An 18411-nucleotide genomic window follows, 5' to 3' on the forward strand; every position below is an offset into this window, starting at 1 on the left:
TATATACCCTGTAATATTATACTTTTCAAGAAAGACATCCAGTCCCTTCTTAAATTTTAGTAGGGAATAACTCATTACAACATCATATGGCAGAGAGTTCCATAGTCTCACTGCTCTTACAGTAAAGAATTCGCGTCTGTGAGTATGCTTAAACCTTCTTTCCTCCAGACGTAGAAGATGCCCCCTTGTCCCCGTCACAGGTCTAAGAGTAAAAAGATCATTAGAAAGGTCTTGGTATTGTCCCCGCATATATTTATACATTGTAATAAGATCACCCCTAAGCCTTCGATTCTCCAAACTAAATAACCCCAAGTGTAATAACCTGTCTTGGTATTGCAGACCCCCTAGTTCCCTAATAACCTTGGTCACTCTTCTCTGCACCTGCTCCAGTTCAGCTATGTCTTTCTTATACACCGGAGACCAGAACTGTACACAGTATTCTAAGTGTGGTCGCACTAGTGACTTATATAGAGGTAAAATTATGTTCTCCTCATGAGCATCTATGCCTCTTTTAATGCATCCCATTATTTTATTTGCCTTTGCAGCAGCTGCCTGACACTGGCCACTAAATGTGAGTTTGTCGTCCACCCATACACCCAGGTCTTTTTCAGTGACTGTTTTGCCCAGTGTTTTACAATTAAGCACATAATTATACAACTTGTTCGTTCTACCCAAGTGCATGACCTTACATTTATCCCCATTAAAGCTCATTTGCCATTTATCAGCCCAAGCTTCTAGTTTACATAAATCCTCCTGTAATATAAAATTGTCCTCCTCTGTATTAATTACCCTGCAGAGTTTAGTGTCATCTGCAAATATTGAAATTCTACTCTCTATGCCCCCTTCAAGGTCATTAATAAATATGTTAAAAAGAAACGGGCCCAAAACTGACCCCTGTGGTACCCCACTGCTAACCGTGACCCAGTCCGAGTGTGCTCCATTAATAACCACCCTTTGTTTCCTATCCCTGAGCCAGCTCTTAACCCACCTACACATATTTTCCCCTATCCCCATTGTTCCCATTTTATGTATCAACCTTTTGTGTGGCACCATATCAAAAGCTTTTGAAAAGTCCATGTACACCACGTCCACTGCACTCCCTTGGTCCAGTCCGGAACTTACCTCTTCATAAAAGCTTATCAGATTAGTCTGACAGGAACGGTCTCTTGTAAACCCATGTTGATATTGGGTCATAAGGTTATTCTTCTCCAGATACTCCAGTATAGTATCTCTTAGAAAACCCTCCAGGATTTTACCCACAGTTGAAGTTAAACTTACTGGCCTATAATTTCCAAGTTCAGTTTTTGTCCCCTTTTTGAATATTGGCACCACATTTGCTATATGCCAGTCCTGTGGTACAGACCCTGTTATTATGGAATCTTTAAAGATTAAAAATAATGGTCTATCTATGACTGTGCTTAATTCCTGCAGTACTTGGGGGTGTATCCCATCCAGGCCCGGGGATTTGTCAATTTTAGTGATTTGTAGATGCCGCCGTACTTCCTGCTGGGTTAAGCAGGTGACATTTAACGGGGAATTTTTATCCCTGATCATGTTATCCGTCATGGGATTTTCTTGTTTAAATACTGTTGAAAAAAAGTCATTTAGCATATTGGCTTTTTCCTCATCCTCATCCACCATTTCACCCAGACTATTTTTAAGGGGACCAACACTATCATTTTTTAGCTTCTTACTATTTATGTAGTTAAAGAATATTTTGGGATTATTTTTACTTTCTCTGGCAATGAGTCTCTCTGGCTCAATCTTTGCTGTCTTGATTTGCTTTTTACAGAATTTATTTAATTTTCTGTATTTATTTAATGCCTCATCACTACCTACTTGCTTTAATTCTCTAAATGCTTTATTTTTATCTCTTATTGCGTCCCTTACAGCTCTATTTAGCCATAGTGGTTTCCTCCTATTTCTAGCATGTTTATTCCCATACGGTATATATTGTGCACAGGTCCTATTCAGGATGCTAATAAACATCTCCCATTTTCTTTGTGTATTTTTATGTCTCAGGATATCGTCCCAGTTAATTGCACCAAGATCATCTCTCATCCGTTGGAAATTTGCCTTCCTGAAGTTTAGTGTCCTTGTAACCCCTCTACTACACATCTTATTAAAGGATACATGAAAACTTATTAATTTGTGATCACTATTACCCAAGTGACCCTCAACCCTTACATTTGATATGCGGTCTGGCCTGTTGGTTAATATTAGGTCTAGCAGTGCCCCCCCTCTTGTTGGGTCCTGAACCAGTTGTGAAAGGTAATTGTCTCTGATAGTAGTCAAAAACCTATTACCTTTGCTGGAACTGCAGGTTTCGGTTCCCCAATGTATTTCAGGGTAGTTGAAGTCCCCCATAATAATGACTTCTCCTTGAGTCACTGCTTCATCTATTTGCTTTATGGGGATATTCTCTGTTGCTTCCATTATTTTTGGAGATTTATAACAAACCCCTATCAGTAATTTATTATTTTCCCCCCCTCCCCTTATCTCTACCCACAGGGACTCTACATTTTCATTAGATTCATATATATTATCACGAAGGATGGGTTTTAAGGATGATTTTACATATAAACACACACCTCCCCCTCGCTTATTTGTACGGTCATTTCTGAACAGACTATAGCCCTGTAAATTAACCGCCCAGTCATGGCTCTCGTCCAGCCATGTCTCAGATATCCCCACCATGTCATAATTATGTTCCAACAACATTAACTCCAATTCCTCCATCTTGTTGGCGAGGCTTCTGGCATTAGTATACATGCACTTTATGTATCTCTCTGTACCTCTATTCTTTCTTAAATTATTAACTGTTCTAACCCCACCCCCCATGCCACCCCCACCCCCAATGTCATTATTTGTGCCCAGGTCTCTATCTGAACTGTCTTCCCCTCCTATAAAAGGAATACCCTCCCCCCCGTCCCTAGTTTAAACACTCCTCCAACCTTCTAGCCATTTTCTCCCCCAGCACAGCTGCACCCTCCCCATTGAGGTGCAGCCCGTCCCTAGCGTAGAACCTGTAGCCAACTGAGAAGTCGGCCCAGTTCTGCAGGAACCCAAACCCCTCCTTCCTACACCAATTCCTGAGCCACTTATTAACCTCCCTAATCTCCCGTTGACTCTCTGGCGTGGCACGTGGTACAGAAAGTATTTCCGAAAATACCACCTTGGAGGTCCTTGCTTTAAGCTTACAGCCTAATTCCCTGAAATCTTTAAGGACCTTCCACCTACCTCTAACTTTGTCATTTGTGCCAATGTGCACCATGACCGCTGGATCCTCATCAGCCCCTCCCAGTAATCTGTCAACCCAATCAGCGATGTGTCGGACTCGAGCGCCAGGTAGGCAGCACACCGTTCAACGATCCCTGTCTTTGTGACAGATTGCCCTATCTGTTCCCCTAATAATTGAGTCTCCCACTACTAGAACCTGTCTGGCCTGCCCTGCTCTCCTATTTCCCCCCTTACTGGAGCAGACACTCCTCCGGCTTTCAGAGGACATGCCTTGCTGCAGCAGTGCTACTCCTGCACTAACACTCCCCTCATCTGCCAACATAGCAAACTTATTGGGGTGTGCCAGATCAGGACTAGCCTCCCTGGTGCTCTTCCCTCTACCCCGCCTTCTGTCACCCAGCTAGCTGCTTCATTGTCCTGCAGCTCCAACCTAGCATCCCCCCTCATCTATCCCATTGAGCGTCTGCTCAGTGAGCAGAAGACTCCTTTCCATGACCCAGTCGACGCGTTTTGACTACATTAAACAGTCTTACTCATGACTCTTACTCATGAGTAAGTCTGCTTAGTGCTGTCGAAACGCGTTGACTGGGTCATGTCGACAATGTACATTTTTCTATTGTATGCACTATAATTTATTTTGAAAAAGAAAATCCAGTACTGTTGAGCCAGACTCCAATTTTTTCTATTATCCTGGAAGATTCCCTATAATGAGGCAGATGGAAGCACTGCGGATGAAGTCTGACCTGTGATCTGGCGGTGTCAGTCTTTTTAGGTGTGCATAAAAGGCGGTCCGCCACAGTTTTGTGCACTTCTGAAAAGAACAATGCTGAACAGAGGCCAGACGAAGTCCAGAGTAACTCTGCTACCTCATTATCATGAAAAGATCCCTCGCGAGTTTCATCTGAATCACGTCACGCGTAGATTTAGATGGAAATCCCAAAGTAAGTGCTCAGTGTACAGTGTGGAGTGTTATGGATGAGTCACCGAAGGAGGAAAAAACAAAAATAATAGCTAAGTCCAGAAAACCAGAGAAGTTGGAAGCTATCGGATTGCAGACCTCTGAACCTATCCACAACAACTAGCAGTAGCCGTGGGGGGTACCTACGGTGCCCTAGACCCCTCGATCAGAGCCGGAGAACTAAATTAGCCTAAAGACAGAAAGGGGAAATCTAAACTGCCCCAGAGCAGACCCCAAAGCAATAGGCAGCCTCCAACATATAATGACTGTGAAGCAAGATGAAAAACACTAACACAGATAGAAAGATAGGTTGAGCAAATGATGGGGCCCAAGCTAACTAAATAGGACAGGATAGAAAAGCTGCTGTCTGCAATCCGCAAAAACCCTATCCAAAAATGAACCAACAGACTGATAGGAAAAACAGGCCCTGAAGTCGCTAGGCTTCAAAAAGACTATATCAGCACTCAGGTATATTCTGAAGACAGAGCCAGAGATCAACAGATCAGAGACAAAAATGGAATTCAGCTCACCCCCGGCTGGGGATGGCTGAACTCCAAAAAACAAGGCAAACAAAACAGAACTAAAGTGTACAAAAGGCAGAGCAAAACTTAGCTTTGAGAAGCAAAAATCAGACTGGTCTCCAAGAATCCAGCAGGAAGATCACCAGCAAGGCAGCAGGGCATCGGCTGCCTTATATCCAGTCATCAGTTCCTGTGACCCAGTCATCATCTACCTGCTCAGCTGTTTGATAATCAGCCTCACTACCTTCCTTCGCCTGAAGAGGGAGTTCATCAGACCTCACTGGTGAAGGGAAAAATGAACTCACAACAGCGGAGTAAATGTATTCCCAAACGTTATGTAAAATGCTCGCAATAAAAGCTTCAAATCATTCCATAAAAAAATGCAAGTTCCCACTCAGGTCTATCACCTGTCATTGGAAATATAGGGGGCTTCCACGTTACTGGTAGTAGAAAGGCTCTGGAAAAGCAAAATGGCTCCTCACACTTCAAAAGAAATCCAGCAAATTCTGTGCTCCCAAATACAATACAAATACCCCTGTCTGCCCCACAGTGTGCCTAAACCACATTAAGGGCAGAGACACACTGGCGTATTTCTCCTGCGATAATCGCATCGCACTCCACAAACTGGCCGACACCTCTCCTGACCTGAGCATGACAGCATGATGGATTACTATGCAGCTGTCAAGCTCAGGTCATTAGAGCAGACAGCCAGTGCGAGTTTTACAATGCGATTCTCGGACGAAAAATACGCCAGTGTGTCTCTGCCCTTAGCGTCCACAAGTTTGGCATTTCTATACTGATGAGAGCTTACCTAATTTACGGGTGCAAGTCACCAGAAGCATAAGCTGGGCACAACGTACTGATCACTACAACGGATTGGAATACAACAGCAGTTTGCCAACTATTTTAGGAAAATCTGCGCTATAGGAGGCAAATAGTGCTCCGTCCCTCTCGAGTCCTGCCGTATGGCTAACCAGTACTGTAAAGTCATATATGGGGTATTTCCACATTCTGCAGTAATTGTGGGACAAATTTTGGTGCCATTTTTATCCATTTCCCAGTGTGAAAATGAAAAATCTGGGGCTAAAACAAAATTTTGGTGGTAAAAATGTAATTATTTTTTTGTTCTTCATAGCCCAATTGTATAAAATTCTGTGACCCACCTGTGGTGTCAATATGATAACTGCACCCCTAGATGAATTCATTGAGAGGTGTACTTTGTAAAATGGGATCTCTTATAGGGGGTTCTGCTGTTTTGGCACCTTAGGGGCTCTGCCAATGTGAAATGGCACCCTCAAACCAGTCCAGCAAAATCTGAACTCCAATATGGTGCTTCTTCCCTTCTGTGCCTCAAAAGTATTTTTCAACCACATATGGTATATCAGCATACTCATGAGAAACTGCACAACAAATTTTCCGGTCCATTTTCTCCTGACATCCTTGTAAAAATGAAAACATTTGGGGCTAAAACAACATTTTTGGGAGAAAAATATTTTTTCTTCATTTCCACAGATCAGCGATGTAAAATTTTGTGACGCACCTAAGGTTTTAAGGTGCTCATGACACATCTAGATAGATTCCTTGAGGGATCTAGTTTCCAAAATGGTATCATTTTTTTGCGGTTTCCACTGTTTAGAGACATCAAGGGCACTACAAATGTGACATATCTGCAGAGCATTCCATCAAAATCTGCGTTCCAAAACATCACTTCTTCCTTTCTGAGCCCTGCCGCGCCCAAACAGTAGTTTATCACCACATATGGGATATCTGCGTTCTCATGAAAAAGTGTACAACAAAATTTGGGGTCTGTTTTCTTCTGTTACCTTGTGAAAATAATAAAAATGGGACTAATTTTTTTGTGGGAAAAATGTGATATTTTCATGGCTCTACATTATAAACTTCTGTGAAGCACCTGGGCGTTTAAGGTGCTCACCACACATCTATACAAGTTCTCTGGGGGGTTTTGTTCATTTTCTCTAGTTACCTTGTAAAAATATAAAAATAAAAATTTTGGACTAAAATAAAATTATTGTGGGAAAAATGTGATTTTTTTATTTTCACGGCTGTAGTTTACTTCTGTGAAGCACCTGGGGTTCAGCACACATCTAGCTAAGTTTTCTGAGGGGTATAGTTTCTAAAATGGTGTCACTTTTTTGGGTTTCCACTGTTTAGACACATCAGGGGCTTTCCAGACACGACATGGCGTCTGCTAATTCTTCCTGTAAATTTTGCATTCAAAATGTCAAATGGCGCTCCTTTCCATCCGAGCACTGCCATACACCCAAACAGTGGTTTTCCCCTACCTATGCATACTCAGAAGAAATTGCATAGCAAATTTTACAGTGCAATTTATCCTGTTACCCTTTTGAAAATGCAAAATTTTGGGCTAAAAAACATTTTTGTGGAAAAAAATGTGATTTTTTTATTTTCTTTGCTCAATGTTATAAACTTCTGTGAAGTACCTGGAGGTTCAAGGGACTCACCAAACATCTAGATAAATTCCATGAGGGGTCTAGTTTCAAAAATGGTGTCACATGTTGGGGGGGGGTTCTACTGTTTAGGCACATTAGGGGGTCTCCAGATGTGACATGGCGCCTGCTACTTATTCCTGAAAATTTTGCATTCAAAAAGTCATATGGTGCGGTGGTGTGGTTTCTTCTGAGCCCTGTCATGTGCCCAAACAGTGGGTTTCCCCCACATATGACTTATTGGCATTCTCAGGAGAAATTGCACAACAAATTTTGGGGTCCATTTTTTCCTGTTACCCTTGTGATAACCATTACTGGATCATCAGGAGGCTCAGTTTTGAAGTTATACGAGATAGAGATTGATGATACTGGATAGTAACATGTCCATTGTGATATATTATGTTATATGCATTTTATTTTTATTTTGTTCCAAGATAAAGTAAAGAGGAAAAAATGTATTTAATTTTTTTACTTTTTATTTTTTTCTTTATAAGTTTTATAGATTTCTCTTTTTTTTTTGCCCTGCTTCAACACAGAAAAAGGCCTCTTAATGACTGCTTAAGTAATGCTATTGGTAGTTCTTATAATGGGTTAGGAGTCTACACCTAAGGGCGCAGACAGACGACCGTCGTTCTCCTGCGAGGATCGCATCATAGTGCACGGACTGACTTGGTACCTCTCTCCTGTCCTGAGCGTGACAGTGTGATGTAGATCTATGCAGCTGCCATGCTCAGGTCAGTAGAGCCGACGGTCAGTCCAAGGATTGCAATGTAATCCATGCACGAGAAATACAACTGTCTGCATCCTAAATTATGGCATCCCCAGACCAGAGTGCAGCAAATTTTTTGCTCATCTATTGGCTAGACTATAAGGGTGCATTCACTTTAACAGTTGTTTCACAATAATTTTGCAATCTAAACAGGCAGCCGATCAACCCACGAATGAGCAGGATGCCGCAAGGTAGAGGGGGTTTCGTACGGCTCAGGTCCAGCTGCCATGGACTACCAACCAGGGTTCCGCAAATCTTTCTGCTCTATTCTACTAACCATTAAGTCACTGACATCTCAAAAAGATAGTAGAATATCTTTTTAGCGCCTTTTAATGACTGACAATAGTGCTATTTTCTGCATCCGTTAAGCCTTATTCTGTGTCTGAGAAGTTTCTAACAAAAAAATTGCTGAAAAAAATTCTAGAGGAAATGAAGAAAATTTATAGAGAAAAAATGTTCTAAGTATGCTGGTTTCATGATAATTTTGCAGTCTAATCGGGTGAACAAGTTTTATGCGGTGTGAAATGATTTGAATTGCACAAAGATCATTGTTCTCAGCAGTTCAATGTCCTGTGTAAACAGGACGTGTGCTGCCAAGAGAAGCGGCAGAATATTTTACTCGAATCCTACAATTTTGTATTACTCCATTTGTTTGGTCCACTATTCTTGCTAGACAGTATAATAGAGAGCAAAATTTGGTGTCTGTTTTCTTCTGTTACCTTGTGAAATGCAAGGTAACCTTGTATGCATTTCTTCTTGTGTAGAGCAAGACAGGGAGGGGGGAGCAGGTGAATAAGCCCCGCCCAGCGGACCGGACTGCGGCAGTTTACATACATCTGAACCGATATAAAAAAGGTATTTATGCATGAAAGGTGCGGGGTCAGGGGGAAGCAAAAGTACTAAGAGAATCCTTATGTGACACACAATTGAATGATATCATTATATGATAGCTCAAAAAAGGGGTGACAGATTCCCTTTAAATAAAATTGTAAGTTGGTTACCAGTCAGTGATTCAAACCAGTTTTAACTGCTTTGAACAGGTGTGAGTGACTGTTCAAAGCAATTAAAACTGGTTTGAATCACTGACTGGTAACCAACTTACAATTTTACTTACAAAAATGCATTGTCCCAATTAATATGCACAGCACTGTATTAGTAAACCTGCTTCAAAGTGACCTGTGCGCCGTCTAATTTATCTAAATGAGAGGTGGGGGCTTTTGGGGCTGATGATACTAGTAAAGGAAGTCAATATAGATGTTAGAAATTTCACAGGAATCCTCAAGAACTTCTCTATCAGTTTACCCATTATGTAAGACATAACCTGATACAACAGTTTATACTTCCCGATTTAGATCCTTTTTAATGTAATGTTTGCTGTGTTAACACGACGCCAGCGCAGTAACTATAGCATTGAGTTCCTCTACAAACCAGCATTTTTACACACGTATGTATATTTTTAGTTGAAAAACAGGAACCTGAACCACTTACTGAGATATCTTTAGTTGATGATTTGTTTTTCAAATGTAAAAAATTCAACCCCCCCCTGCCTCTGATCAAAAGTTTTATTTTCTTGGCACAATGTTAGAGACGATATTTGCCTTCCGGCAACCTAGCATTGTTAGTCCGAGCTTCCTATGTCAGAAAAATTTGACTCAAGTATTTTCAATAAAATACAGGAAGAATGTCACTCTCTTGCTCTCTTGTGTATGTGTACTTGTCCAGGACGGGAAAGCGTTTTGCTTTTTATGTAACGTGAAGATTGCTCGAACAAGGATGTATCATCTGCAAATCCTGGAAACCTGTAGTTTTCACACGGGTCACTGAGTCTTAGATTCGGCAGACACTACCTGTTCTGTAGAGATCACTTCTCACCAGTCATCTCATAATCATCACAAGAAACCAGTTGTAACACCTTTATTACAGAGCTGGGGGCAGATAACGCAGGAAACACTATGGACACAGTTCATCTCCCCATCCCTGTGACCTACGCACAGATCGAAAACTATGCCCACAATACTGTACAGAAGAAGTCAGTCACAATATAAGGAAAAAAACGAAAAAAAAAACATATCCGTATGTGGTTTTAACTAGTAAGAAAAAAATATAGCTGATACTTTCCTTTTAAATTGAACATGAAGGTATAGTCTAAAATTAACAAATGCTGCTTCCTTTTGGAGGCTCTGTGGTATCCTCCCCATAGATATTACTTATCATTAGCGGATACTTAGGCTACATTCAATACTCTGAACAGACATTAGTTGTTTTTTTTTTTTAACACCATCAGTGAGATAGAACTGAAATATGGGCAAAAGTATTGGTATACGCGTCTTAATCACTGAATTCAGGTTTTTCATTCAGGTGCATAACATTAGGACCTATTGCTCTCTGAGTATAACATTCCGGCCCCTCAGTGTATGACATCTAGCCACTCAGTGCATAACATCCAGCCCTTCAGTTTATATCATCTAGCCCCTTGGTGTATAACATCCAGCCCCTCGGTGTATGACATCCAGCCCCTTGGTGTATGACATCAAGCCCTTCGCTGTATGACATCCAGGATCTCGGAGTATGACATCCAGCTTCTTGGTAAATAACATCCAGCCCCTCAGTAAATAACATCCAGCCCCTCGGTGTATGTCATCCATCCCTTGCTGTATGACATCCAGCCCCTCGGTGTATGTCATCCATCCCTTGGTGTATGACATCCAGCCCCTCGGTGTATTACATCCAGCCCCTCGTTGCATAACATTCAGCCCCTTGGCGAATAACATCAAGCCCCTTGATGAATAACATCCAGCCCCTTGGTGAATAACATCCAGCCCCTCGTTGTATAACATCCAGCCCCTTGGTGAATAACATCCAGCCCCTTGATGAATAACATCCAGCCCCTTGGTGAATAACATCCAGCCCCTCGTTGTATAACATCCAGCCCCTTGGTGAATAACATCCAGCCCCTTGGTGAATAACATCCAGCCCCTCGTTGTATAACATCCAGTCCCTTGGTGAATAACATCCAGCCCCATGGTGAATAACATCCAGCCCCTTGGCGAATAACATCCAGCCCCTTGGTGAATAACATCCAGCCCCATGGTGAATAACATCCAGCCCCATGGTGAATAACATCCAGCCCCTTGGTGAATAACATCCAGCCCCTTGGTGAATAACATCCAGCCCCTTGGTGAATAACATCCAGCCCCTTGGTGAATAACATCCAGCCCCTTGGTGAATAACATCCAGCCCCTTGGTGAATAACATCCAGCCCCATGGTGAATAACATCCAGCCCCTCATTGTATAACATCCAGCCCCTTGGTGAATAACATCCAGCCCCATGGTGAATAACATCCAGCCCCTTGGCGAATAAAATCCAGTCCCTCGTTGTATAACATCCAGCCCCTTGGTGAATAACATCCAGCCCCATGGTAAATAACATCCAGCCCCATGGTGAATAACATCCAGCCCCTCGTTGTATAACATCCAGCCCCTCGTTGAATAACATCCAGCCCCATGGTAAATAACATCCAGCCCCATGGTGAATAACATCCAGCCCCTTGGTAAATAACATCCAGCCCCTTGGTGAATAACATCCAGCCCCATGGTGAATAACATCCAGCCCCTTGGTGAATAACATCCAGATGCTCAGTATGACATCCAGCTCCATTGCCCTTGGTGCATAATAATAAAGGATTTTGGGGATATGTCAAAAGTAAAAGAAAAGTCAAAGATGCTATAGGATTTTTACAGGATGAAAATGATGAAATGGTAAGACAGGATGTTGAGAAGGCTGAACTTTTAAATTCCTATTTTGCATGTTTTCTCTCAGAAAGGAAATGCAACATCAACTGTTATTCACTGTCCTATTAAGGGAATAGAAGAATCCAGGATATCTATAAACAGAAAGATAGTGAGGAAACACTTAGTTAACCTAAATGAATTCAAGTCTCCAGGTCCAGATGAATTACACCCCAGAGTACTGAAGGAGATAGCAGAAGAAATTTTTGAACCCCTCTCCATAATCTTTGAAAATTCTTGGAGAACAGGAGAAGTGCCAGAAGACTGGAGAAGAGCAAATGTTGTTCCTATCTTCAAAAAGGGGAAGAAGGTGGACCCAGGCAACTATAGGCCGGTGAGTCTGACTTCTATACCAGGAAAGATCTCTGAACAAATTATTAAACAACATGTATGTCAATACCTGGATAAGAATGAAGTGATTAAACAGAGTCAGCATGGGTTTCTAACTAATAAGTCATGTCAGACTAACTTAATTTCCTTCTATGACGGTATCACTGACTGGGTGGATCAAGGAAATGCTGTAGATATAGTATATCTTGACTTCAGCAAAGCATTTGACAAAGTCTCTCATACAATCCTTATTGAAAAAATGACTAAGTATGGAATGGACAAGGCAACTGTTAGGTGGATTCATAACTGGCTTAGTGATCGGACCCAAAGAGTGGTCGTAAATGGCTGCACATCCAGTTGGAAGAATGTCTCAAGTGGGGTACCACAGGGCTCTGTCCTGGGCCCTGTATTGTTCAACATCTTTATCAATGATTTAGATGAAGGAATTGAGGGTAAACTGATTAAATTTGCTGATGACACAAAGCTAGGAGGGATAGCTAATACTAGAGAAGAGAGAGAGAGGATTCAAAAAGATTTAAATAAACTGGAGAAGTGGGCAGCAACTAACAGAATGGTTTTTAACAGGGAGAAATGCAAAGTACTACATCTGGGCAATAAAAATGAAAAAAGCATATATAGAATGGGAGGAATAGGGCTAAGTGACAGCACATGTGAAAAAGACTTGGGTATACTAATAGATCACAGACTGAATATGAGTCAACAGTGTGATGCAGCAGCAAAAAAGGCAAATGCAATTCTAGGATGTATTAACAGAAGCATACAGTCTAGATCACGTGAAGTCATTATTTCCCTCTACTCCTCTTTGGTCAGACCTCATCTGGAATATTGTGTCCAGTTTTGGGCACCACATTTTAAAAAAGACATCAACAAACTGGAGCAAGTTCAGAAAAGAGCGACCAGAATGGTGACCGGTCTGCAAACCCTGTCTTATGAGGAAAGGTTGCAGGATTTGGGAATGTTTAGTTTGCAAAAGAGAAGACTGAGAGGAGACTTAATAGCTGTCTACAAATATCTAAAGGGCTGTCACATTGTAGAAGGATCAACTTTATTCTCATTTGCACAAGGAAAGACTAGAAGCAATGGGATGAAACTGAATGGGAAGAGACACAGATTAGATATTAGAAAAAACTTTTTGACAGTTAGAGTGATCAATGAGTGGAACAGGCTGCCACGAGAAGTGGTGAGTTCTCCTTCAATGGAAGTCTTCAAACAGAGGCTGGACAGACATCTGACTGGGATGATTTAGCGAATCCTGCTTTGAGCAGGGGGTTGGACCAGATGGCCCAGGAGGTCCCTTCCAACTCTACGATTCTATGATTCTATGATTCTATGATTCTAATATGCAGCCTCATTGCTCCAGCGTATAACATCCAGCCATCGGTCCTTTTTTAGCTTTCAGATGTTTTAAGACCACAGAACACATCAAAGTTGAATGTGCAGCGATACAAAGAACAATAGTGTAGCATTTTTAATTAAACTTGAATGGGAAAAATATTTTTTGTTGCCCCAAATACATGTATTAAAGGAAATAAAAAAATATAATAAATTGTGGTCCTGATATTGCAGTGTGACGTTTTGGGATAAAAGGAAACCGTAATATACATCATCAAGCGTTAATAACGATTTATGCTTTATGTATGCAGGTTCCTACTGAAAACATACAAAAAGTTTCTCCCTCGTGACTAGAGACGTGGAGGTTTTTCTGGAACACTGACCATTCATTCACAACCATTAGCCAATAAATGCCTTCTCTATGGACCTGTCAGGTGAGATAGTCTATATTGCAAAATGATTGTAAGGGACCTGGGTAAACTACTAACTTAACACACGTACATTGCTATGGTAGATTCCACGTATCTGAGCAGCATCTGATCAGTAGTGAAAGCTCTTGCAGACCTCATATCATGATGGGTCATCAACCATATGTCACCCTGGTAACTAGATGATGCTGAAAGAAGCCCAGACAGGTGTAAATACTCAGAAACTATCCTAACACTTAGCTGAACAGAGGAAGCCGCAAAGTGAATAAGTCATCAAGATTTAAAGATAATTGAGCCTTGTTGATTTCTGTTGTTCTTACTAAATATAACGTTGGTGGTTTTCTCTAAGACGTTCGATCATTTGGGCAACAGCATTGCATTCTTTGCACAACCATTCCGAGATTATGGGAGACGCAGAGTTTTTCCTTAATAATGTAAAATCATTCTAAAATGGTTTCAGTTTTGTTTGTTTTTTACTTTTTGTGCTGAATTATTTTTATAATACACATGATAGATTGTGGGTGCAAAGGGCCCACCAGACTTGATGTGCAAGGCCAGAAATAGAAGTGTTGTGATGAACGAGCTTGGAGAATCAATGCATCACCTGGAAAGTACAGACAGATTGTAAGAAAATGTCTCACCTTGAACCTTGTAAGCGGCCACTAAGGCTGTGTCCACACAGCGTTTTTTTGTGTTTTCGCGGCAATTTTAAATGCGTGATTTTGTCGAGAAAACGCAAAAAAAAGCATCCCATGCAATCCTATGTGATTCCGCCCAGGCTGTGCTAATGCTGCGGATTTTTCCACGGCGGAATTGCATCGCGGAAAAATACGCAGCATGCTCATTCTTTGTGCAGAATCGCGGGAAAATCCGCACACATAGTAATGCATTGTTCTGCTTACTTTCCACATGTGGCTGTGCCCACCATGCGCAAAGTAAGCAGAACATTTGCGGATGGCACCCAGGGTCTGGAGGAGAGGAGATTCTCCTCCAGGCTCTGGGTACCATATCCCTGTAAAAAATAGAATTAAAATAAAAAAATCGTCATATTCTCACCTTCTGATGTCCCACACAGCGTCAGCAGGCCTCAGCGATGTTCCTGGCAGGTCCTGTTCCCAGGGATGCCTTGCGACAATGACCTTTGATGATGTCGCGGTCTCGCGACGACGTAGCGGTCTCGCGAGACGGCAACGTTATCAAAGGTCATTGTCACAAGGCATCCCTGGGAACAGGACCTGCCGGGAGCATTGAGATGATCGGGAACGCTGCGTGGGACGCCGGAAAGTGAGAAAAACACGATTTTTTATTTTTTTAATTATTTTTAACATTAGATCTTTTTACTACTGATGCTGCATAGGCAGCCTCAATAGTAAAAAGTTGGTCACACTCGTCAAACACTATGTTTGACGAGTGTGACCAACCTGTCCATCAGTTTTCCAAGCAATGCTACAGATTGCTTGGAAAATGCTAGTATTCTGCATGCTGATTACACTTGCAAATCGCTGTTTTTCCCGCAGGAAATAGGCGGGAATTTAAAATGCGGTTTTCTCGCATATTAACAGCGGAATGAAATTCCACACGTGTGCACATAGCCTTACAGTTTATACAGAAATTATTCAGACCCCTTTACATTCTTCACTCGTTGGCCAGTTCCTTTGACCTCATGATCCTCATTTGGTCTGACATGCACTGTGAGGTCTTATAGCTGGACTCCAAAGAAGGAGTAGAACCATCTCAAGGAGGATCACAAGGAAATGGACAGCATGTGACTTATGTATGAGTGTCTGAGCAAAGGGTCTGAATACTTATGACCATGTGATATTTCAGTTTTTCTTTTTTAATACATTTGCAAAAATTTCTACATTTCTGTGTTTTTTCAGTCAAGATGGGATGCAGAATGTACATTAATGAGAAAAAAAATGAGGTATTTTTTTAGTTTACTAAATGGCTGCAATGAAACAAAGAGTGAAAAATGTAAAGGGGTCTGAATACTTTCAGTACCTACTGTATTTGTACAATTAACAGGAACATCAATCAGATGGAAGTAGTTGCTGGCCGATCCCTGTTTGGGTGCCAAATTTACTGTGGGTGCAATGGACTCACCAGTTTATGTGCAAGGCCAGATTAGAGTTGTTGTGGTGAGCGAGCTCAGAGAATCAATCAGCAAGAGATTCCACTTTAATGAAATGCGGGTGGGGGTAATATACACCCTTGACAGAAAGAGCTTTATGCCAGGAAGCAAGCAACTGTTTTGTGGGATTTAGAAATAGATGTGTCTAGGTGGTCTGGTTCGATCCAGTTTCTCAGGGACTTGGAATATGTAAGGAGGGGGGGTTCCTTGCAAATGTTCTACATCAGGAGTCCCCAACCTGTAGCTCGGGAGCCATATGTGGATCGCGACAGTCTGCCAGCTTGGTGCATTAGTTCAAAAAAATCACTGCACACATACAAGTTGGAAATTATGCTTCAAGTGAGGATTTATTAATAGTGATTGCTGAAGCGACAGGCAAAATGAGGTTTCGGCCAGTAAATAGCCATGATCACGTAGTCGCCCATTTAATGAAGCATCTTAGGTCAAAGATAGTTATTGTCCCTGTGGTATAGTATTTCATACAAAATGATATGGTGTATCCCCACTGGTAAAGACTGGACCTGTGTCAAGGTGAGGTACCCAGAGTAATGGGTTCTATATTGGGCCCCACAAGGAGAAATACATACACAGGTGCTGACAAAAGAAGGTTCCACACAGTAGGTTCTGGTGTGGAGCTGTCGCTATCAGTAGGTGTCACAGTGGTAGAAGCTGACACTTCAGTGTCTAAGCTTGGTGTAGCTACTATTTTGAAGGGGGTGGGAGCAGGATGTTGCTCGTGACCCTCTCTCAGTGCTGAATGTGGCTCGCAATCCTCTCTCTAAGCCGAATGTGGCTCTCAAGTTCAGAAAGGTTGGGGATGATTGTTCTACATGATAGATTTAGAGCATAAAATGGGGACTGAGAAGACAAAATTAATCCTGATTTCCCACATAGAGAATGCCCCAAGCTAATGATATCCATCTACCCTGTGTCCAGATAGCAGTTTTGTTTTCATATAAGCCAGTTAACCTACCTGCATGTTTTTGGATTATGGCATGATGCCCTGGCCAGGAATAAAAACCTCTAGCCACCACAACACAAAGTGGCAAGAGAGTAGAGACAAGTCTACATGTTCAGAAGAAAATATTAGTCTTCGCGAAGTGGTGTTATTGTGCCCAAATTATGCCAATAGGCGTACCTAGCAAGTGAATTACCATCAAAAACTGTCGACCTAAAGCCATGTACAATGAATATTAATTTTTTGTCTTCCTCAGCGACCGAGGCAGACATGGTTTATCAAAAGGTTCAAGCGATTCTTCGAGGGCTTGACATTCAACATCCAACACAGCGGTCAGATCCAGGTAAACTGGGGGTTGAAAGTGAAAAATTGGGGGAAAAGTAAAATAATGATCAAAAATCCAACTGAAAATAAAAAGGGACATAGTAAAATGGTGAAAAAACTATAAAATTTTCTATGGTATTTCTATGGATGGAGTAGCAGACTGCGGTGAAATTCAAAATAACATACAAAAGGTTTACTCAACTCTCAACGGTGGCTTGAAGGACACTCTTTTGGCTTTGTTTAGTAGCTTAGGAGTTTATGTTTGACATTTGTGCTGGGAACTTTCCAAGTGAAGAACTGTAAAATGCAGCATGAAAGGTGGCAAATGTGCTAGTAGTTAACGTTTTGGATGTAAATACTTTACTGTTTTGACTTGATCTTTAACGGTTCTTCTCTAAGTAGTTTTTCAGTGTTTTAGAACATGATGATTAGTCACAGTGTCTGGAATGGGTCAGTAAAAGTCAAAATTGTCTAGTTTTGTAAAGCTGTCCATACACATGATAGCTGTCAGACAAACATTCGTTCAGCAGACAGCCTACTCTCCCAGCACATACAAATGAGCATTCTACTTGTATGACCAGATATGTGTTTTCATTGTGGAGAAAGGAGAAATCTGCTGTCAGACACATTTGACAGCAGCTTGTCTTCCCTGGCAACAAAAGAATAAGACACCGGGTAGAGATGAGAGAAATGATCTGCAGGACTCTGGTCCAGGTCATACTGTCATCATCGGCTCTTTTAATTAGCAGGCCTGGAGTTGTAGGAAAACGTGGAGCCACAGACGCCAACAGGTAGGATGCAGTCAGCAGGGCTCCCTTCCATGGGCCAATGAGTACTGATCTGGACCAGGGTCCTGCCAATCATTTCGCTCATCTCTAGCAATGAGATTTCAACTGCCTCATCCTTCCCTAACCCGACATCATGTCAGGTGAGAGTCAGGAAGTCCCCTGTACACATAAGATGGTCGGCTGGTCCCATTACAATTGGTGCATTTGGATGACTCATTTAATTTGGACTGTGCCCTAAATTTTTATTCTCGTGTTTAAAGTTAGGTAGAGAACTGTACATAGTGAGAAAATAAGCAAGTTTGCAATTCACTTTCCATTTCTTCATGCCTCCTTTCTCCTCCTATACCTGATTT

General features: G+C 41.7%; 1 protein-coding gene across 7 annotated transcripts in view; it reads left to right on the top strand.

The window, feature by feature from the left end:
* Positions 1-18411, top strand: part of PIK3R6 (phosphoinositide-3-kinase regulatory subunit 6) — a 94411-nt gene that overhangs the window by 37946 nt on the left and 38054 nt on the right. For 2 of the 7 annotated variants that reach the window (XM_073559677.1, XM_073559672.1), the window contains exons 2-4: positions 8721-8811; positions 13741-13863; positions 17203-17289. In XM_073559677.1, coding sequence (XP_073415778.1) covers positions 13851-13863; positions 17203-17289 — 100 coding nt within the window. In that variant the 5' untranslated portion in view covers positions 8721-8811; positions 13741-13850. Of the gene's footprint in view, positions 1-8720; positions 8812-11777; positions 12081-13740; positions 13864-15737; positions 15782-17202; positions 17290-18411 lie in introns of all 7 variants that reach the window. The other 5 variants (XM_073559673.1, XM_073559676.1, XM_073559679.1 and 2 more) reach the window with 4 other exon arrangements.

This window comes from Dendrobates tinctorius, unplaced genomic scaffold (genome assembly GCF_039654945.1).
Source record: "Dendrobates tinctorius isolate UK_male_01 unplaced genomic scaffold, ASM3965494v1 ptg000014l, whole genome shotgun sequence".
NCBI classification, from domain to species: domain Eukaryota; kingdom Metazoa; phylum Chordata; class Amphibia; order Anura; family Dendrobatidae; genus Dendrobates; species Dendrobates tinctorius.